The sequence below is a fragment of the Manacus vitellinus genome, unplaced genomic scaffold (genome assembly GCF_001715985.3).
Source record: "Manacus vitellinus isolate BGI_N305 unplaced genomic scaffold, ASM171598v3 scaffold_18_pilon, whole genome shotgun sequence".
NCBI lineage: Eukaryota > Metazoa > Chordata > Aves > Passeriformes > Pipridae > Manacus > Manacus vitellinus.
Window position 1 is genome coordinate 11,478,455 of NW_021939324.1, and position 22,766 is coordinate 11,501,220.

A 22,766-nucleotide genomic window follows, 5' to 3' on the forward strand; every position below is an offset into this window, starting at 1 on the left:
TTGCTAAAGCACTAAATGAAGCTAACTGAAAAGAGTATTTGTAGAAATAATATAAATAAAAAACATACATGCTTGTGTAGAGATTAGCTACTCCACTGCTGCTACAAATGAAGAAGCCAAGTGGTTATAAGACAGTCACACCATACAAAGGCTCTCCTTCATTGGCCTGCTCCTGCCTTCCAAGCTGAGTACTTACAAGTATTACCTGGTGTAGTGACTGCACAGGCTCAAGACCCTCTGAGGCCAACTAATTGTAGTATAGGACAAAAAGGAAAATCCAAGGTATTCTCAGCTCTGCCAGAATGATATCTTTAGTTCAGAGAAAACTGACTGCTGCTTTTCAGTATCTGTTCATGGTCCTGCTTCTCCTATCACTGTTCCTCTTCTCACCAAATCTGTGTGCTCTGGGAAGTCTCCTTGCCACTGCTCTTACCCCAGAGGTAATTAATTTCTGCAAGCAGGCAAGCAGGAACAAATTCAGGGATATATATAGGGCTTTATATTCTGATATCTAGGCCAGAATAGAACATCCTGTTGGCCTGTAACTAGCACTGAAAATCATCTTTCAGGTCCTCCTCGGACAGTCTTAAATTGAAATATGCCAGGAGCTCTTGCTTTTAATTTCTGGAAAATGCTTCTTCCCAAATTTACATTTGATCCGTAAGTGTATTTACCCTAGATTAGTATTAATGCTTTTTGCAATGTTATTGCATTGTAAGTTCATGTCCAAATTACGTGCGGCTTCCTATTTCAAATCAGTTCTACCTCAAAACTGTTGCTTCTTAATTGGAAGAGGTGGAGAGGTATCCACGTAGTGTAATCCATTCCCCCAGTTGTGTCATTTCCCTTTATTTGCAGCTGATCCCATCTAACAATAAACTGACTCTTTGACACATTCAGGCCCTTTGCAGAGTGTATTTTACACTGTTTTTTTCAAGCTCTTTCATCATACAATAATTACTCATATTGTTTTATCTTACAAAATAAATAAATTATTATTACTTATATTTGTTATTTGCACTGTAATAATCTTTTGCAGAATTCAGTGCAAGGATTGGAATAAAATATTCAAATCATACACAACACCTATATTCAGGAATCAGACATACTAATAAAGATATCCTGGCCACTGTGAGAGTCACACTAATCGTGACTCATTGATACAACTTCTCTACATTGCTAATGAAATTATTAAGTAACAAAGGCCCCGACACTTAACCTTCACAGTAATAACATATTGCTCTTCACTGGAATTTGCCAATGATTGATTTCTAATTATACCGTTGATATGAGTGTATCAGAAATGCAATACACCTTGAAATAGTAATTTCTTTGTACAGCATTTTTCATACAGGCTTAGAGTGAGATAATCCATTTGCAAAGCACAAGAGGGAAAAATAAAGCAAAAGAACAAAGAGTAAGACAAACAGTATGAACCCTGGAGAGAATCACCCTGAAAATAAATGATGAATTAAATAAGTGAGCAGATGTGAGACAATCTGGAGCTAGAGAAGAAAACACCATTTTGCTGATGTCACAGATGTAGGGTGAAGTGGTTCAGAGAAGGCCAGTATAACCAAAGCAGGACAATTATAGCTTGAATCCATCCCCCCTCTCCTGTCACTACAGTTCCTGACAAAGAGTCCTTCTCCAGCTTCCCTGTAGGCCCTGTTCAGATACTGGAAGGCTGCTGTGCAACCTCCTCTTCTCCAGAATGAGCAGCCCCAACTTTCTCAGCCCGTCTTCATGAGGGAGATGCACCAGTCCTCTTATCAACTTCGTTGTCCTCCTCTGGACTTGCTCCAACAGTTCCATGTCTTTCTTATGTTTGGGATCCCAGAGTTGGATGCAACACAGCAAGTGGGGTCTCACAAGAGTGGACTAGAGGGCCAGAATCACCTCTCTGGACCTGCAGGACATGCTGCTTTTGATGCAGCCCAGGATTTCATTGGCTTTCTAGGCTGTGAGCTCACTGCTGGCTCACGTTGAGTTTTTCGCCAACTATCTCTCCCAAGTCCTTCTCTGCAGGCCTGCTCTCAATCACTTATATACAAATATACTGAAAGGAAACCACTGACTTAATGATGTCAGATTTTAATAAAAACTTAACATTTTCTAATCTTTCATCACTTCCTAGACTCTCATAATCCTGCTTGCTAAGGATAGCTAATTCCTGCCTCACAATTACTTTTCATATGATCTTACAATGAAATTATTGCATACACTAGTGCTAGAACAATTTCTAACTCTTATTGTAATGTCCCTTTTAAGTGTCTCATGTAAGTGCCTTTTCAGCTGAAAATTCCCATTTTTAGCGACCAATAATTTTTGAAACAGGCCAGCTCAGGTGTTTTCAAAACAATTTTCAAAGATTGTTCAAAGTAATAATGTGCTTTTTACAAATAATTTGACTTAAGAATGGGGAAAAATGAATAAACTTATTTTGATCTTATGTGGTTTATTGTGCAGGTTGAAATTCGGTTCATGGAAGTTCCAATTCATGTAATGCATTTCAAAGAATACCTGCTTCATGATTTTTCAGATATGGTTGATCTGATGGGGCTTGTTTTCAGTGTGACTTAAGCTGAGCCATAGAACAGTGAGGCTCCCCTTTCAGCACTTCGGGGTTGGAGTTATTTAATGCCTGAGTTTTCAGTTCTTTCAGAACTCTGAAGCATGAACCCAGTTTTTAATCCACATAAGTGTTGGGTCAGAGGCAGGTTTGACAAGGAAGGCGTCTATGGCTGGTTGGTACAGCGACAGACAGACAGGAGCTCAGATGGAGCAAGGGAGGATAAACCGAGGGCACACTGATTCCAGTAGCCTCAGGTATCTGGCACTACACAGAGTAAAGAAACAACTCCCCAAAACCAACAAAAGCATGTTTCTAAGTAATTCCAAGAACATGTTGAAGTGTGTTTTTAAAGCCTGTACTACACAAGAACACTTTAACCCTTACTTTCTCAGAGCATGCTTAAAAGCTGAATACAAACTCATCCCAGCCCAATGATACACAGACTGACAGTTTCAGTGGCACACAAAACCTATGGGAAGATACTGCTGTGAAAATGAGACCAGAACTGCCCAGGACATGTATCAGTAGTATTCTGCGCACTTGTAAATGAAATTTGGGTCTGTTTCCTCAGGTAAAAATAGCAACTTAGAGCAGGTAGAATTTTTGATACAAATTCTTAAGGACCATCCCAACCCAGCACTTTCACTGCAGTCTACTTACATATTTATATGGCATCTCCAGTGAATACAGCACAAGGTGCTGATGTGAACTGCTCACTTGATAATAATTTTTCCCTTTTCTCTAAATTAAACGTTAATTTAAAAATTTCTCTAAATAATAAGGCACTATAGCTTACCTGTAACTTCTGGGTCAGAGAATCCCTCTGTGCCTGGAGCTCTCTGGCATTTTCGATTTCTTGTTTCAATCCTTCTATTTCCTAAGGGAGAAGAAAAAACGTTGCTAGCAACATGTTACCTGGCTTGGCCTCAGTGCTGATGATCTGGCTGCTGCTTCTTTTCCTGAGAAAGTATTGGAATGATACCAAAACTGGCAGTTTTTGGCATCACAGCACGTGAATCCCTTCTCCCAATACTTCTGAATCACAGTCCCAAAACTGAAGAAAACAAGTATTTTCTCTTATAAAAGTCCAAATTTTCTTTTCCCACACAAAAGATATGAAGTAATTTCTTCCTGGAAAATTAAGGGTCCTTATAATTAGAAAAACAAATTTTTACTTTAAATTCTATTAGAATCTATCTTCCTCCATTTTTTCAAGAAAAAAATCCAATTTTTGAATGTGAATTGCTTATTATGTCAGGGCTGAGCATTAAAAAATAATCTGCTCTAACCATTAATTTCCATAAAAAGAGAGCCTAAAAGAAATAGTATCTTTATGTTAGCAAGAGGAAAGTAATAAGGTATAAAAATAACAAATAAAGATGAAATAATGAACGGAAGAGAAACTGTTCTTAGCTTACTTTCAGGAGACAAGAATAGAAGAGTTAATGAAACTAAAGATATCAAACTTAAAACTATTAAGTACTCTTCCCGCAAAGGGCATATTCACCTCCCAGAACTCCTTTTGGCAAGATTTCTTTGCAGTCAACAGCTTAGCATAATTCAAAAGTGAATGTGCAACAAAATGGGAAACATTACCAACCTGAGCCTAATCTATTAAGCATTTTATGAGGGAGTTTGGAAGAGGCTTTGCTCCATTTTGAGAGGATATTCTGTAATGACTGTGCCTCTCCTGCATCCTCCTTGAAAACCCTGCAATTCCCAGTGCCCCTCCAAACATACACACCAGTGGCCACTGCGTCTGTCATGGAGGGCTCTTATACAGGCAAATAATCCTTCACATGCAGCTGCTTCCACCTCCTTTTTCCTACTCACAAAGGGGTGATTCCTGATCATTCTGTGGCACAGATCTGCTTTCCTCTAGGACCTATGCCAGTGCAGGTGTTACTCCAATTCCTTTTATTTTCTTGCTGCTGGTCCAGCCCAAGGCACATGGTACAATAAATATCAAGATTCAGGCTGGAGCCTTGGCATTTGTTTAAGGAAAGTGCTGATCTTATGGACCATAGAATTCAGCTATATTAATAGAGCTTGAAAAACAGACTGGCTAGAGAAAGGCATTGATGTATTACTTGTTTCAAACTCTACTCTCCACAAAAAGGAAAGCATACTTAAAACAGCTTCCTTTCTTAAAGAATCTGGACTGCATTAGTGTGATGACACTGTGGAAACCACTTATGACTTACTTTTGCAAACAGAGATGTTTTGTAAAAGCAGACAGAAAACTGATACCTTTTTTGTTGTTACTCATATACCCCAACTCTATATTGTTCTGACGTAATTATATAAACAAGAAAACATTAACAATTTCAAAGAAGCTGAAAAAAATTTAGTTTGCATCATCAATAGGAAATAATTCAGTATTTAGCAGGCATCACAAGCATATTGAAAGGCTTTAGAAATGATGTAACAGAAAAGCAAAAAAAAAGTTAGGAGATACCTCTTCTTTTTTCTTCAGTGTAGTCTCTAGCTCCTGTATTGTCTGATTTAATTCTGTTTTATGTGTGTGGACTGCATTGGCTTGACTGCTCACACACTCTAGCTCAGTCACCTGTTAAAATAAGTAGAAGCAACACAAACAGAATTAATTTCAACATATTCAAGGCACTATTACTTATTTCCATCAATAGCTGCATTTGAAATACACCCTTAATTCTGGGTGACTCATACTGATTAAAATGGTGAAGGTGTTCTTACAAAGATAGCATAAAATTCCTTAATATATTGTTTTGCATAAAATGGTTGCTATGACTTCTTGGAAATAATAAATTTTATATGTTACAGGCTGAGAAGAACATTAATTAAAACTTACGCTAACTATTGAAAATTTTAATGATGCTGCTGAATTACCATTACAGAAACAGTGATGGTTTGGTGACTAAATACATATCTGTCTCTCTAACTAACCTCTCCATCTGACACTTTTTAATGTTACACCATTTTCTAAGCCACAGTGCTCACACACACTTCCTAGCAAGCCAATTAACATTTCACATCCCCACTTTCTGACTCAGCATCAACATTATAATAGTAGATAATCAGCTACCAAGGTACAGCTGCCAACTTTCAACTTTTGGATCTCATGTCTCAGACACAAAGCCAACAGCTAATGTCACTATTTGGGTTTGCCCAGTTCCTCTGCATTAGCAGAAAGTAAGCACTCTCCATCTGCCCTTGGATAAGTTAAGATACCTGGCACTGGTATGCTCTTCCATTTTATTTTCTAATCAAAAGGATGTTAATATCCTGCCATTCACAGAAAAACAGTTGTCGAAAAGTAGCTTCTGCATCAAAGGAATAAAATCCATGCAGCTAGAGTCTAGCAGAAAAGTCTCTCACATTACAGGACAGAATATAAGAGAACTCTTGTATTGCATGTCTGCATGGATGTGTGCACTAAAACATTTTTGTTTTATAACAAACTGTTAAAATATTAAAAATATTATTTAAAACCTCATAACTAATTATGTTCACTAGAAATTATGAGTCTGCCAGTCTTAATATATAGTCTTCAACAGAGCTGCACCATATACCCACAAATCTGGCCCAGAAACTGCTTTAAACAAAGTGCTACCCAATTCTGCAATGAAAAGCTTTAAGTTTCCACTTAACTTTCTCAGAGAAGTAGCCCTTAAGACTACTTTGACAGAGGGCAGGCATTCTCCAAGACAATTGTATTTCTTAAGTAAAATAATATCCTGGGGAATCAAGGTTGATACCCTCCAGTACCAATGTACTCTAGGTAGTGAAGCCACTGTGATGCTAGTAATTTCAAATTCTGAACTATTTGTAGGCTCAAAAAATAGATTACTGAATGAAGTCAAAGGCAATACAAGATTAAATGCAAGAAAATTGAAACAAAATCCCTACCAACTTCTCCTTTCTGAATCACAGGGCACAAACCTCTGTAACAGCCATATTGACTCTAGTTTCTTCTACTGGAAGGCAGTTGGTTAGACATTTTTGCTCATCAAGTTTATAAATGTAGAGAACTGAAATTAGACCAAATTCTTGAGAGGTGTAAGGAGAATGAGGGAGTAGGATACAGCTTGGTAACAACTCACCTCTCCCCTACCCTAAAGTACTTTTTTATTTGCTGGTATTGTCCCAAAGGAAATATCAGTGCTCATGGCAAAAAGTAATAGCAGTTTCCTTAGTTTTATATGCCACTGAGCATTACAACTGAAGTCTTACATAATTTTCTCAATTTGCTTCAATAACATAAAAATATCTCTATTTAGATTCCCATCATACTGTTACAGTATTCACCACAACAATTACACAAAGAATTGGAACACACGACTGGGACAAACCTATTTCTACAAAGTGTCTGAACTAGACAGAGCAAGAATCAGAGAGGCACGGAGTAATTTAGGCTGGAAGGGGACTCTGGTGGTCATCTGGTTGAGGCCTCCTGCTCAAAACAGGGCCGATTTTGAGGTCACATTTGGTTGTTCAGGATCTTGCCCAGTCAAGAACCTCTACCATCCAGCAGAGATGCCACAATTCTGACATTGTTGGTTTATGAGGAGCTCCTTCCTAAGTTTTGCTGGGACTGTCAAACTCATTCACCTCTTTCACCTTCACCCCTTCTGATGTTTAACTTCTTAAACATTTCCAGGCTTTCCTGCTGAGATGTTGAATGGCAACCTACAAGAAGACAATCTCTTTTAAAAAGTTCAGTTGCTGTTGCACTCAGCAAGACCCACTGGTTCTTCTCCAGCCTAGAACAGTGAATGTTCACTTACACGAAATGTAAGACAGATGTGGAACTGGAAAGACAAAAGTAAGCCTAATCCCCAAAAGACTTCTGTCCTAGAATCTCGTGCCTTGGAAGTAAGCGTGCAGAAGTCTCTCATCCCATGACTAATGAAGCGCTTGGACTCCCTCTGTTCTCCACATGGTTTCCTCCTGCCTGATACACACCGAGAGGATGTATGTGTTGGTGCAAGCTTGGAATTCAAGGAGGCAGGTGGATTGAACTGTGATGGATGAAATGTTACTGCTCTAGGCTATTGTTGCTGGCTAAAAACACCTTCTGCAGCCACCCTGCCAGATGCACAGCTCACATGAATGCTCCTGAGCACACTCTGGTTCACACTAACTCAACACACTTACTGAAATTGCTTAAGCAAACACTGTTGATTATTTTAAAGAAATAAGCAAGGAGGCTCTCACAAACCTTCCCAACAGAGGCAATTGCTCCCAGAAGGACAATTAATTACAGCACTAAAAGGGCTGTGATGTCTTACTCTAGTCCAGCTTTTCTCTGGGCAAACATCCATCTCTTACTGCTTATGCAAGGAAATAATGTTCAACTGTTTTGTTTACCGTTCCTTGAAAAATCAGTAAGATGGGGAAAAGAGAACAAACTCAATTAAAAAAATGGGTTACTTAATCATTCTTATTTAAGAGCCCATTCCTACAGAGATCTGAAAAGATGTCAAGTTATCTTTATCATGTTATTTTGTACTTATAAATGTACCTATAAAAAAGAAAGGCACATTGTGACCCTTTCAAAAAGATTGATAGAGTAAGATGGGCTGGAAAATTATGTGATATAAAGAATATGCTATTGAAAACACAAGTCACAAAAGATAAAGCTCTAGGCAAAAATCTGAATAGCATTTACTTGCTCTGTTTCCTTGTTCCAAATGGAATTTAATTTTCCCATGACCAGTGGTCCAAAAATCATTACAAGTAACTGTTTATGTGTTATGCACAGAAGGGGGCATAAAAGTAAGTTAAAATGCTTTAGTCTGACCCTCCCACGTGCTGTTTTCACAGACACCTCCTTGTTCAGTGTTTCATGTTTAAGAGCAAGGCTCAATCAATCATTCAAACCCTTGCACAGCAGTATCGAGCAATGTACCTGTGATTATGTCTTGTTTCCAGGACAGAATTCAGACTGAAAGAACAGTCTTTGAACAATAAATGACTAAACAAGGTTCTTTTATTGTGCTGTCATAAGACTGCACTGCCTTGCATATCTAACAAAGGCAATATTGTGGCTTTGTATTTGATACTTAAAAAGAAAAAAGTTACTGTTCTTAGTCTCTGTTTCTTTACTTTGTATTTATCATCCAGGTAAGAATTGCATGTATGGAAAAAATTCTGAAAGGGCTTTTTAGTGACTATTTAGTGTGCAAACTTCTCTAGCACATGGATGGCATTATACTTAACTGCATATTTCAGGGAGAAATACATCGACTGAAATAGGACAGTAAGGCAACTTGTTCTGGCAGAGCCTAGGCCTTCCTAGCAAAGGCCATTCTAGAGCTTTCTGGAAACTTTAATATAGGGTCAACAGCCTATAGATGCAGCAGGATTCCAGGCAGATGGTTTTCATTGCAGCAGAGAGCAAGTACACACTGGGTTGCTGGGAAGACTGGAGGAGTGAGGCTTTGAGCCATATAACACAAGGAGTAACAGCTTTGATGTGAGCTTAAGACAGTGACTGCCCAAAGCTTTAGAAGACTGAAAAATCTCTCAAAACAAACCCAAACACAGAAGACTACCTCACAAGTAAAGACTTAGGTAGACAGGGACAAAGAAATGGGAATGACAGGAATATTTTGAGTGGTGACCCCCAAGTAATTACTGAATGAACGAATCTGAGCCACTTTTGCTCCAGGTTGATTCATTTTTTCAAACTACTTTCTTGAGATAAATTTGTACTTTCTTGAGTACCAACAGATCATGAAATTCCTTTTAAATTCCATACAGAAATTTTCCAACTTCTACAGAAATACAAAGCAAGATAGATTAGAACATAAAATCACACAATTGTAGAATAATTTAGATTGGATAAGACCGTTAAGATCATTGAATCCAACAGTTCACCCAGCACTGCAACCTCCCCAACCTAACCCTGTCCCTGTGTACCACATCTCCATGTCTCTCAAATACCTCCAAGGATGGTGGCTACGTGACTTCCCTGGACAGACTGTTCCAATGCTTGACAACCCTTTCTGTGAGGAAATTTTTCCTAATAATCAATCTAAACCTGGCACAACTTGAGGTTATTTTCTCTTGTCCTATTGCTTGTTACCTGGAAGAAGAGACCGACCTACATCTGGCATCAACCTCCTCTGAGGTAGGTATAGCGAGCAATAACATTCCCCCTGAGATGCCTCTTCTCCAGGGTAAACAACCCCAACTCCCTCAGCCATTCCTCACAGCACCTGTGCTCCAGACCCTTCCCCAGCTCTGCTGCCCTTCTCTGGACATGCTCCAGCACCAAAATGTCCTTGGTTTGAGGGTCCCAAAACTGAACACAGGATTTGAGATGAAGCCTCACCAGTGCCAAGGACAGGAGGACAACCACTTTCCCAGTCCTCCTGGCCACACTACTGTTGATACAAGCCAGATGCCATTGGCCTTCTTGGTCACCTGGGCACACTGCTGGCTCTTGTTCAGCCACTGTCAAACAGCACCCCCACATCCTTTTCTGCTGGGCAGCCACTCCTTCCCCAGCCTGTAGCACTGCCTGGGGTTGTTGTCACCCAAGGGCAGAACGCGGCGTTTGTCTCGTTGAACCTCATAGATATGTTGGCCTCAGTCCACGGATCCAGCCTGTGCAGATCCCTCTGCAGATCCTTCTTGCCCTCCAGCAAATTAACACTCCCACCCAGCTTGGTGTCATCTGTATACTGACTGAGGGTGCACTCAATCTCCATATCCAGATCACCAGTAAAGATATTAAACAGGACTGGCCCCAGTGCTGAGCCCTGCAGAACAGTACGAGGGGACCGGCCACCAGCTGGATGTAACTCCAGTCACCACCGCTCTCCAGGCCTGTCCATCCAGCCAGTTTTTTACCCATATTAGCAACATATATTCATTGTAGCTGTAAGCCTATTTTATATACCTGACACTATTAACTTCTTGTTTCTATAAGGTATTTTTCTTCCTTCTATTTACTGTGCAATGCAATATCCAAGGTTTACTAGCCCAAGCTCCAGTGTAGAATTTGCTCACATAGAAGACTGAATTGAAGTATTAATTTTGGCTGATTGAGTTACATCCTTAAATGGATCATAACTATGACTGTGACAGTATTATTCCATCAATAATTCAAGATGAATGTCCCACAAAGAAAAAAAGAGCCCTCTGCTCTCCATGAGGAGAAGAGAAACAATGTTTCATGGGTCATCAAAACTATGACTAACTGCATAAAGTTTCACATAATTTATGCAGAGGAAGCTTCTCAGTTCTTAATGATGGACAGTAGTAAGATACACAACAGCATGCAACAAGCTGATCACAAAAATAATTCCAGTGTAGCTTTCAAGAATAAAAAAAAAACTGGAAAGATTTTTGTTGTTAAGAAATAGTAAAATGGAGAAAACAAGGGAAATTGCTTTTCAAGGCTGATGCTGAAAGAACAGAAAACACACAATGGACTTATAAATCACTTTTGACAGAAAATTAAGTACTGTTGTTTTCCAAGATTTACCCACAGATAAAATGATAACCTGGGGGCAGGGGAGAGTATTGTGCATTACCAACAATATATTACTTTTTTCAACAGAGAAAACAATTAGAAAATTTTGCTGAAAAGGATATATTTTTCTCTGTGGGCAGTGATGCCTCAAGCCGTGGAAATAACAAAATGTTTTCCACAGTTACTCATTTCTACAAAGATGAAAGAGGAATATTACATCATCTGCTTAATTTTTGTAAAGAAAATAATGAACCTGCAGTAAGAATATTTGAAAATATAAGAAGTTTACCAAAATTGATGTTTTGAGCTTCAGCCATGCATTATTATTTGCAACCAATAACGGTAATACTAAATTCAGAGGGCATGCCTTTCCCTGCAATCTAATTAGCAAATACTTTTTCCAGCTACCTGGCCAGTTCATGAAACACATGCAATAGGAAACACCGTACAGATACGTCATCCTTCAATCCTGAGAATTTTCAGTAATTTTCTCATTCCCCTGCAGAGTTTTAGAAGTTTAGGATGTACTTCATTGTACTTTCAGCTTTAATTATGTAAAAATCCTGTGGCATGCCTCCACAATGCATACTTTTTTTCACTTGCAGATAAACATATCTCAACACTTTTCTTATGTTTTTTTTAGAAATAAGAAGATGGAACAAGAGACCCTTTCTGAGAAAACTTATTTTTTTACAACCCAGAGTCAGAGTAGTTTGGCTGGTGATTTGTTAGGTTTTTTCCTCAAATTATTACCTTGTATGTGACACATTCAGTGAAAGTGAATTCCCAGAAAAAAAAAAAAACAACAAAATCTTGGGTCCTAAATGCAAATCTGCTCTAAAAACTAATTAAGGCAAACTGAAAAAGACAGAAAGACTTCAGTTTCTTGCAGTTCCAGATGAAAGGACTGCCTACCTAAATATATGGACTTAGTTGTCCATTTTTTGTGCACTTACAATCGGTCCATCTGCACACATATTTCTTTCAATTAAATGCATAGATAAATACTAACAAAGTTATAATCCCACTGTTTTGATTGTCAACCTATCCATATGTACTTTTCAAATGCTCACCTATTTTCATTGTAAACAAATAGTATCAACCTGCTACCTAGCCACATGCTAATTACAGTATCTTAAGAAGAAAGTTACACTTGGTTAACTTTTTTTTCTTTAATAATTTGTTTGATTTATTACCTAAGTTTGGATTGTTCAGTGGGGGTATGAGGGACACAGTCTTAAAGGGAGGATGACAAGAGATAGGCATCACATAAAAAAGGTGTATGGGCAATAAATTTTTGGATCAAAACTCCATTCATAAATTTCTTGTTACCACACTTCCTGTCACCTTCCTTCACTCTTAGATGATGTTCTTCCTTGGCCACATAAGACCTAACAGTTATTCACAGTAGTCCCACAGTGCTGCTATTAAGACTTCTCAGCAAGTATGAAGTCCACGATATGGGCTCCAATTTAGCAGGCAACTTCATAACATCTGCATGTTCAAAATTTAGTTTTAGTTATTCAATTATTAATGCAGCTGGTGAGGCAGTGGAGGTGACTTCTAAAGGGTCTGTAAAGATTTTCTACAGATAATCTGAGCAGATGGCTTATACAGCACTCCATACTTCTTGTGGACTTTAATAACTGCTTTTAAAGATTGTTGTTTTCTTTAAGTAGCATAAAGATTGTCCAATAAAATGACCATGGTTTTTTTTTCATTGTGCTCATGCATTTTTTTAATATCCATTTTAAAATTTCCTGTTACAGCAGTGAAATCATGGTCCATTATTTGTCATGGGGTTTTAATAAAAACTCATACTTATTTCATTCACTGAATGAAAGAACCAGAACAAATTGGCTAATTTTATCTTACTTTCTAAGAAATTCTGGTAAAATAAAAAGTTAGAATTCAAGACACTACCTCCCTGTTCTTTCACAAATACCCAGGAGCTTGATCACTTCCCTTCATCTCTTTTTATGTTAGGTTTCTTTTCTGCAGATGAATGATCTTCAAGGACTGTAGCTCTTATTATCATGCACTGGTGTTATTACTTTGTGCTATTGCCCAGTGTCATAGGATGATTTACTTTAGCAGTTAGAGTGCATGAAAAAAATTAATCATTTTCATTTTTAACATGACAAAGACAGAACTTTGGGTTGCTTTCCATAATTTATATCACGATTCAATCCTTTCCTCTTTATAGTATCAGGATTAATGTTAGTGCCAATGCTATTCTATTTGTCTGAAGTAGCTTACTTCAGGGTTTTTCTTTCTGTTACTGAGCTGTTCTATGAATCCCTTTTGATGTAAAAAAGCTATGCAAGGTGTGTAGGAGTGCTCCCCAACCCCATTTAAGGGAAATTTTTGTTGTTTCTGAGCAGATTAGAGAAGGCTGAGAGCTCAGAGTTAAGCTCTTGACTGGGCATCATATCTTCCCAGAATTATCTCTTTGTATTTGAGAGAGAAAAATCCAGGCACTCATTTAGCAAGCTTCTCAAAAATATAATGTCTGACAAAATATGAAAGTACAGTATTTCTGAATTAAGCTCACAGTTTATCAGGAGAAAGCACAAAACTTTAATTTATTGAGAATGTTTCACTCAGCCACACTGAATCTGTATTCTGTTTCATCTCAGCTCTAGCCATTATTAAGGCAGAGAAGAAATGAAAGAAGGATGATAAAGGCCTCAGAGAAAGCAAATAAATGTAAGTTAATGTGAAAAACTGAACCGATAGATGAGTAAATCTTATACTAAATCAGAGACGGCAATTCATAGGTGACATTAATTTTAAAAATGCAATCAAAATCAAAGAATGGGGAATCTTAGTTTTGTTTCTGTGTTTTAAAATGTGCAAACAATGTGATACACAGAAAAAACTATTTCAGTTAAATTTGAAAAGAGTTACAGAATAAAGAATATTGGTTTAAATTAACTTAGAACTGCTTAAAAAGCAAATTGTACAATAAATACTGCACCAGACAAAGGACCAAGTTTACCACAGTGAATTAAAAAATAGAAGATAAATGCATGTGATACTATGTAAAATCAGTGGATGACTATAAATAAAACACGATAAAGTTCAAACTATGGAGAAAGTATCATAAGAAGTCAACTAGTAAGGTAGCATTCACAATAATTCTTTTCTATTATAAAGAGGAAACTATATAAATAAAGCTATTTATATAAAGGCAATTTATTTAAAGAAGAAACTAAAGATGGAAACAGTAATGTAAAGTTTACTAACCAATATGCATTGCTTTCCCATACACACTTAACTTGACAGAGGATAGAGTTTGCTACAGCTTGCAGACAAATGACTCAGGCACCAAAACTTGTATATAAACCTAAAATATGTAAGGAGTGAATACCACAATTGAATGATATATAAACCACCTAATATAGTATTAAATTGAACTAAATGTATCAGCTAATATTGGCAGTACCATTCTTGATTTTGGAGTCTGGTTCATGTTATATAAGACTATGATCCTGTAAGTAAGCATATCTCTCCAGTGCATACACATCACAGACCCATTCTTATTTTCTAGTGGGCAAGATGCTATGATGGCCAACTTTTCCATAAAAAACAACAACTACATTACAACTGATGCAAACTAATTTCCAAATTTTTCTTTCTCCTTGAAAACAATTTTTCTATGCATATTTCTAAAAATCTGGTCTATTCAAGTTTTCTCATCTAAGTGTCTTTTGGATCAAACCCCATTCTGCTTCTGAACTGGCAACAGATATGAGTTGCAACATTGCAAATTTCAATCAGATATTAGGAAAAATAATTTGACAAGTGTGGTCAGTTGGTGACAAAGGGTGGTCAGTTGGAATGGGCTGCCCAGATTGGCTATGGGAACTCACGTTTTGAGACCTGATTCATAACTTCAAAGCTGGCCCTGATTTCACTTGAGAATTGGACCAGATAACCTCCGAAGTTCCCCTTCATGCTAAGTTACTCTGTGATTCTACAAAATAAGGACAGAGTTCTTTTCCTCTGACTAGAAATATGTCTACAGGACTATCCAGATGACTACTCTATGGATAAAGACAAGCATTTAAAGAAGCAAATTCAACTCAACACCTTAGTCTTCTTAAGGCTGGGACACTTATTCTTCATGCTTTTGTCTCTACAAGAATTACAAGAATAAAAGATGACTGACTGAGACTTGATATATAACACACATAATCTCAGGTTAAATGAATTCCAGTTCAAGGAATATTTTTTTGATCAACTGCAGCTATGTGTTTATACTGAACAGATAAACAGAACAGACAGATAGCACGAGGCAGTGACTGAACTTGCTTGCTATCACACGTACCATAACCAACAGTCTTCAGATCTGCCATTTCAACAACACATTTTTGATCTGTGTAAGAAAGAAGCATCTGACTTGCCATTTCTTTTTGAAGTGAGGCACTAATTTAACTTGAAAATTCAGTCTCCAGCATGCAGATTAGAAAAGCTCTTGTATCACACTGCACTGCATGGGTAATACTTTGAGACTGAATTATTTTTAACACAATATACATTCTTTTGCCTAGAGAGTTCAGTTTGTTGGGCTAGCCAAGTCTACATTTTTCTAAAAGCAATTCCAACAGAGGGCAGTACTCTCTTTGAACTGTCCCGCTGTAATTTACTGGCATTCCTGGAGAGACATAGGCACAGACCATTCCTGTATCCTGTGTGAGATATCAACAAGCCCTAAGGTCACAGATTATGAAACATTTTAACAAAGGCATGTAAACAGTGATCAAAAGAGCATAGTGTAGATGATCCCATGCTATAAGATTTTGTGCTTCCTCAGAAATACAAAACAACTGCAGCAAATTTGCTGCCAAAAGGTTATGAAAAATCATCAGCTAGTAATGAATGTAGCCTCCAAGACTTGGTTATTACTGTGAACTGTACTATCATATAAAATCAAAATGACATGCTAAAATTTATATATTCATTACTTTTATTTTCCAATAAAAGATTTTAAATAAAATTCGACTAAGAGTGAGAGTAACATAAAAAAAGGGGATCTTTGCCTGCCTTGTCTGGTTGAGTCTCCCAAGGCAAATGCAGCTGCTGTTGTGGTGCATTACTTTTCTTTCTTATATAAGAACTGTAATTGTCTCAGCTTTGCAACGCAAGCTGTTAATGCATTTTATTAGGAAGCATGCTACCTTATTATGTACACGTTAGTGATGAGTTCTTCACTGTAAAGCCTATCTAGTGGTCAAATCCACCTGAACATTTGCACTATAGGAACTTTAATATGAGGTTGTAGTTTAAATAATTTTATTGGCAGTGACTGTTATCATCTATTCATGAACATAGAGCACAGGTTAGAACTCCCACCCTTCCAAATAAGAAGCTTAAATGAGATGACAGATAAAGTGACAGTCTCCCTCTACAAACACACATGACAAGCTTCTGCCTGACTGGAACATTTTTGAAGGAAAGAAGTTTTGTCAGCAACTGTCAATTTCTTGACTGAAAGCACTTAGAAAAAAGCACCAGTCTTAATTACATTTCATGCACTTTGTCCAGTCAGCTATAGCACACACAATTACAGACCATTGGAAATTGTCATTCTTCCCTATCAAATCATTTGGCTGGGACTTCAAGATCATTGTCCGCAAGTCAGTCTAGGTACAGAACATCCCCAACAACTTGCCATGTTCCCAGGTTTCCTAAATTCTTGATTCTCTTCCACATCTCCAGGTTAATTGTAGCATACTGAACTCCCCCCCCACCCTCAGATGAATATGACCTTTATTTTTGGGACTACTTGAACAGCCTCCAGTTAGACAGGTCCAGCATAGGTCTGAAAGAAGCCTTTGCAATTTGCAGGATTTGGCTTGCTGTAATTGCCATACTTTATTTCCTACCGGTCAATACAGAATGTAAAACCAAATCAAGAGGTCTGCTATGTCTACTACTTGACTTCCCCTTGTCAGTATATTCATGAAACCTGCTTTCATGCAAAAAAGCACAATGGTTCAGTTTGGGATTTTTTGCATTTTTTTCTTAACTATCATTGACTTAAGTATGGCCTGGGTTGAAATGGACCTTAAGTATCATTGACTCAGTATGGCCTGGGTTGAAATGGACCTCAAAGATCACCTAGTTCCAAACCCCCTGCCATGGCCAGGGACTCCTTCCACTAGACCAGGTTACTCAAAGCCCTGCCCAACCTGGATGCATTCAGCCCCACTGAACACTGTCAGGGATGAGGCATCTACAGCTTCTCTGGGCAACCTCTGCCAGTGTTTTACCACTCTTACAGCAAACAATTTTCTCCTAACATCTAATCTAAAGCTACCCTCTTTCAGTTTAAAGCCATTCCCCCTTGTTCTATGACTACATGCCCCAGTAAATAGTACCTCTCCAGTGTTAAGTACATCTCCTTCATATTTTTCTAAGTTAATCTTTATTAACAGAAGTGAAACAGCTTAATCAAAGACATCTTTCCTCCATACGTGTTAATCTTGCGTTCATTTCACACAGACATATGTCCTAATGCTACAATTAGAAATTTATATGGATAAAGGTCAATAGATTACACAATATAATCTATATAGAGAGAGTTACATTTCAAAAGAGAATAGAAATTAAGATATTGAATATTTGTTTTCATAATTTAGCCTTCATAATTTAGCTTACATAATTTATTCCTTCCTCAAACACTGTTTTTCCTTCCCCCACTGTGAACTAACTTTTAGTTCACTTCTGTATGAAAATGGGTGCAGATCTGTAGTTGCATATAATGATCTTGTTCTTCAGTTCCCAGCTTTCTTCACATGCAAGGATGAGGGGAAGCTGTTAATGTTTCTTATACGAAGAAACTACAACAAAGTTTCTTTAACTTACAGATTGGATGTCAAGTTTCTATGGGCTTAAATGCAGTAGGGACTAAACTGTAATGCTATGAGGACGTCATGAAACAGACGTGACAGCATCAAATGAAGAGTGAAAGCTGACAAACATCATAAGGTAACTCTTCTCACAACAGTAATCTTTGCAGAAAAAAAATCCTACAAACCAAATAACTTTCCACTGGAGGAAATACTTTAAAGAAATCATTAATTTCCATCTCAAAGATTAACCTAAAGCCCCAACAATAAACTTGTTTTATTTGAAAATGAGTGAATAGAGTCATCAGTACTTCCACCTCAGGGATCCTGGCCATTTGCCACAACTTACCCGCTTATGAAGACGTTCTGCTTCCTCCTGATATGCAGCAAGTTGCTGTTTCCATTGTTTCACATTGGCAGTGGACTCCAGCAGGGCTGCTGTGAGCTTAGCATTATTACCCTTGAGTGTGGCCAGTTCTGCCTCCCAATGCTTGCTGATTGTCGAGCTGCACAGACAGAATGAGAATGGTCAGAACCCTCAAATCTCTTCCTTTATTCTTTTAAATGTATTATAATTTTTTTTAATACCCAGGAAAAATAGAATTACGCAAAACATCCTATGACTGAACGACCAAATGATAATACAAATGCTCAATTATCAAGACTATAAATTAAGAAAGTATAGGGGTAGCATTATTGGAAAACAACATCTATTCACCCAGTTCAACAGGGTATTTTTATAAATAAAATGTTAAAGATTATGAAACACACATCAGCTTCCCAAAAGCAACAGCATGCAATTCTGGAACATATGTATGATTAGTCACTATTTTAATATATGCACATTGAATGAAAGTGCTTTTTTAATCTACTATTTTTTGAAATATATTGTAGAAAAAGCTTTTTCACTGTCTTGATTAAAGAGAGATAATATAGTGCTTTGGAAGTACAGCTTGGTTGTCTTAATGCAAGTCTTCTATTCCTGAAATATACTTTATTAAATACCATATTTAATTTGAACTTGCAAACTCAAAGATTTTTAATTTTATAATAATATTAATACATTTTTCCTCAGTAATATCAGCAATGAGAATAAAGATCAAGTAGCATAGATAAATTACTGTTTTATTTTAAAGTGGAAGCTGATGCTGAGGTTTACTGAAGTAGCTGATAGAGAAAAATCCTGCTTACAATTTAGTCATTCTCTGAGCAAACACAGGGCTTGAATTTTCCAGATAATTAGTTTGACATCATCCGCAGACCCTATCTTTACACTCAGTGTGAAAGGGAAAAATATCTTAGATACATCAGGTAAATGTATTAATAAGCAAATAGCTCACCAAGAGCATGAGAGGTGCATACCAACATGGAAAACACATGGAGAAAATAATTAATTTTGCCTAATTAGCTTACTATTAAAGACATCATTGAAAACCAAAGATCTGTAACTCTGGTCAAAATGATTTTGTATATAGGTTAGTGATGAATTATGATCAATTATTATAATATTTTATTTTATTTATATCTTTATATGTTAATATGATTAATTTAATTATAATTTACTGTTATTTTACATGTAAGTTTATAGCTTTGAACTTCGTACACATGTACAATGAAACATTGCCATAATTTTTTCCATTTAGTTTCCTCCACTTCCTGCATATGCAAAGTCTATCCCACTGAAGCATATTTCAAATACGTTACGACTCCTATAAATGCTTCTTAGGTGTTCAGAATCAACCAGACACCAAGGAACATTCATTACCAATTCAGATCACATGTACTGTTTCACTAAAACATCATATCTGGTTTTTCTGTGCTCCAGCCTTTCCTTCTAAATACAGTGCTTCATCCCCTTGAGTGGGAATACAAGTTGCTCCAGAAGAGGAATATGGGTTTTTTGAAATTGCTTTATAATTTTGTGATCTATACAACTAATTAGAAGTTCACCACTGGAAATTTTAGATCTTAAATGACTAAACTAATGATGATCCTACTTCATTCAGGGAACACTGACTCACACATTCAAGAAGATAAGTACAAATTTCTGGAACCATGTCTACTCTTCTGTTTCTCTAATCAAACTTAATTTTCACTTATAGTAGTCCAGCAGGTCAACAAATTCCACTAAAAAATGCTAAAAATATCTAGTTTGTTATTATATTCATAACTCCTTCTTGATGTTCTGATCAGGCAAAAAAATATCCACTCCAGTAGATTCATGTAAGTGAATAGTTCCATTTAGTAGCTCCTGCAGGACTACTAGCAACTACTAGCTACTAGCAAATTGTGTGTGACACTGATACATTCTTATAAAATGCGCCTTACCACTCATCTTGCCCACAGAATAAACATGCACACAAAATTTTATACTGATGTAAGACAACTGTCTCTGAGACAGTTACAGGCTGAGAACTATTTGATCATTTATTATCCTAAGGAAGTTAATTTTTTTTAACGTAATAATGGGTATATCCACAATGATAACCTTCCAAGCCACAAAGAACCCAGATAACAGACTCTCAGGGAGCGATTAGTAATAATATGAGGGTGATTTGTGGTGTGTTTCACTTTCACCTTTACTTGGTGCCCTTGCTACAGTGCCTCTCAAGAAAACAGCCAGGAGCTCTTGTATTATTCCTTGTATAATGGGATGTCAGCATGAAGTATGGAGCATGTATTTTCCATTACTGCTATGGTTACCCTGGTTCAAAAACTGTAAGGTTTCTTCAGAGCTGGTTATTTTTCCAATTGTTTTTTCTCAACAGGAATGCATCAGTATTATTTCCAAACCATACTTTTCTTCCCCCAAGGGATCTACATAGTGGGCAGGAACATGCCCTATTGTAATGTAGGTGTTGCTGACTTGTAGCATATACTGGTTTTTTTTCTATAGATAATTGCTATTGTATCTTCTAGAGAGTCGGCTATAGCTCCATAAAATGGACACACATTACTTAGATTATCTAAGTAATCTAATCATAATTTGATTAGAATAGCCCATAACCAATCTTGGCAGTTATGACTGACTTTTCTCAAATACCTTCTTGAGAAACAGAAAGATAATTAAATTATACTCTGTGGATTACTTTGGTTAAAATTGGAGTTAGATTAATTACTTTAGGACCAGATAAAAGCATACATAGGATGCTCTTCTTAAGCTAGACTGAGAGTATCTTCATTGATGCCTGTATCTGTAGAGCTACGTTGGTTCAAATTTACAGCACTTCCTGAGGAAACACTGAGAAATGTACGATTCAGATACAACAAGAATTCTACCTTGGAGGAGAAGATGCTGAGTCTAACACCTGTGAGAGGGAACACAGATTCAGAAGCTGATGGGCACGTGGAAACTTCAAAGGGCTGCCAACAACTGCTAAAGCACATAGGCAGAATTTTGATGGTGGAACAGCTGCACTAGAGTCTCTCAGAATAGATACAGGAGGGATGTACATACTCTTTCTCCCTAAAACCTTTTACTTAATTCCTGTCTGAAAAGCTTTTTGCTAAAAGGAATTGATTTTGCCCTCAGCAGCATTAGATTCTGTCATAGAAAATACACACACAGCCCTGTCAGGTTGTCTTAACAGCTGTAAATATCTAAACCAAATCTGAGTCACTCCTCACGTGTTCTGAGAATATGTGCTCTACAAAGCACTTGAACTACAAACACTTATTCAGAGATCACAGTGATCCAAAGTGCAGTGTGACTTCCACCAGAACGCTTTCCAAATTTGCGCTGTGGTGCATAGCTGTGTGTACACACCTGGGGACATGCAGGCATACACACCTGCAGTCCTGTGGTACAAGAATTCAACCTGCATACATGTTTTGTTTTCTTCTGAAAGCCTCTGCTGACAGCTTACTGCTTCAAACCTAAGAGAACTAATATCACTGACTGCCTGACACAAAGTTTCAAGACAGTACTTCAAAAAAACCCCACCATCATTCATCTGGAACCATGCTTGTTTCCTGTTTTTCAACATGAAAAACTCCCCCAAACTATTAAAAATACTCTAACAGAGATTAAAACCTGGTCATTTCTGTGTGAAACTTCTGAACATCTGAAAGCAAGAGGAAAAGCTGTTTTGCATACATCCCAGTAGTGTCAAATACAAGAGGGAGAAAGGGCTTCTAATGGATAATAGCAAAATATGAGTTCTGTTGGCTCAATTGATCATGCTAATAAAAAAAAATGCTTTCATAGCAGAGGTTTGGGTCTGATCATAACAACTGTTCATGGGATCACGAGCATCTGTTAGCAAGCAAAAGGTCAAAACTCTCCCAAATCTCTTACCCTTGGTGCTGGCCACGCAATCCGGTGTATCTGAAACACCAGACATGTCCAGTCAGAATACCACATGGTTCTACCCCATCAAGGCAAAGGATTCAAAGTCAGGTATTTTATATCTTTGACATTCAGTAATTCAATCACTTCCACAAAATGATCCTAGAAAAACTGATGGCTGGTATCACTCAGCCTAACTGTGACACCCTCTGAAAACTGGAGTCAATGATCTTCCTTCCATACTTTTAGGCATTCAAACCAATTAACATCAGGCCGATCCCCTTTCTCACTGGGGATTAGTTACAAGCCCAGTAAATCACAGAAGAATAGCTTTGGTATCTGTCCATCTGTGACCTGAATAGTGTGCCAGAGGCTATAAATGCATGATTATCTTTCTCTGTAAAGTAGGTCACTTAAGGAAAATTAATCCGAAAAGCTCCAGTCACCATATTTAGCCAGCTGGAGAAGGCTTGCAAACGGAAGGAGAGGGAAGCACACATTAATGAGTTGCATTCAGAATTAAGGTATTTTGAGAGATGCCTTCATGAAGCAAAGAAACAAAAGCACTTCAAATCAAGTTTC

General features: G+C 37.4%; 1 protein-coding gene across 1 annotated transcript in view; it reads right to left on the bottom strand.

Annotated features, from left to right (window-relative positions):
- Nucleotides 1-22,766, bottom strand: part of HOMER1 (homer scaffold protein 1) — a 101,895-nt gene that overhangs the window by 9,838 nt on the left and 69,291 nt on the right. Inside the window, exons 6-8 of the mRNA XM_029958973.1 lie at nt 18,246-18,402; nt 5,034-5,144; nt 3,372-3,452 (exon numbers count right to left, since the gene is read on the bottom strand). Coding sequence (XP_029814833.1) covers nt 3,372-3,452; nt 5,034-5,144; nt 18,246-18,402 — 349 coding nt within the window. The remainder of the gene's footprint in view (nt 1-3,371; nt 3,453-5,033; nt 5,145-18,245; nt 18,403-22,766) is intronic.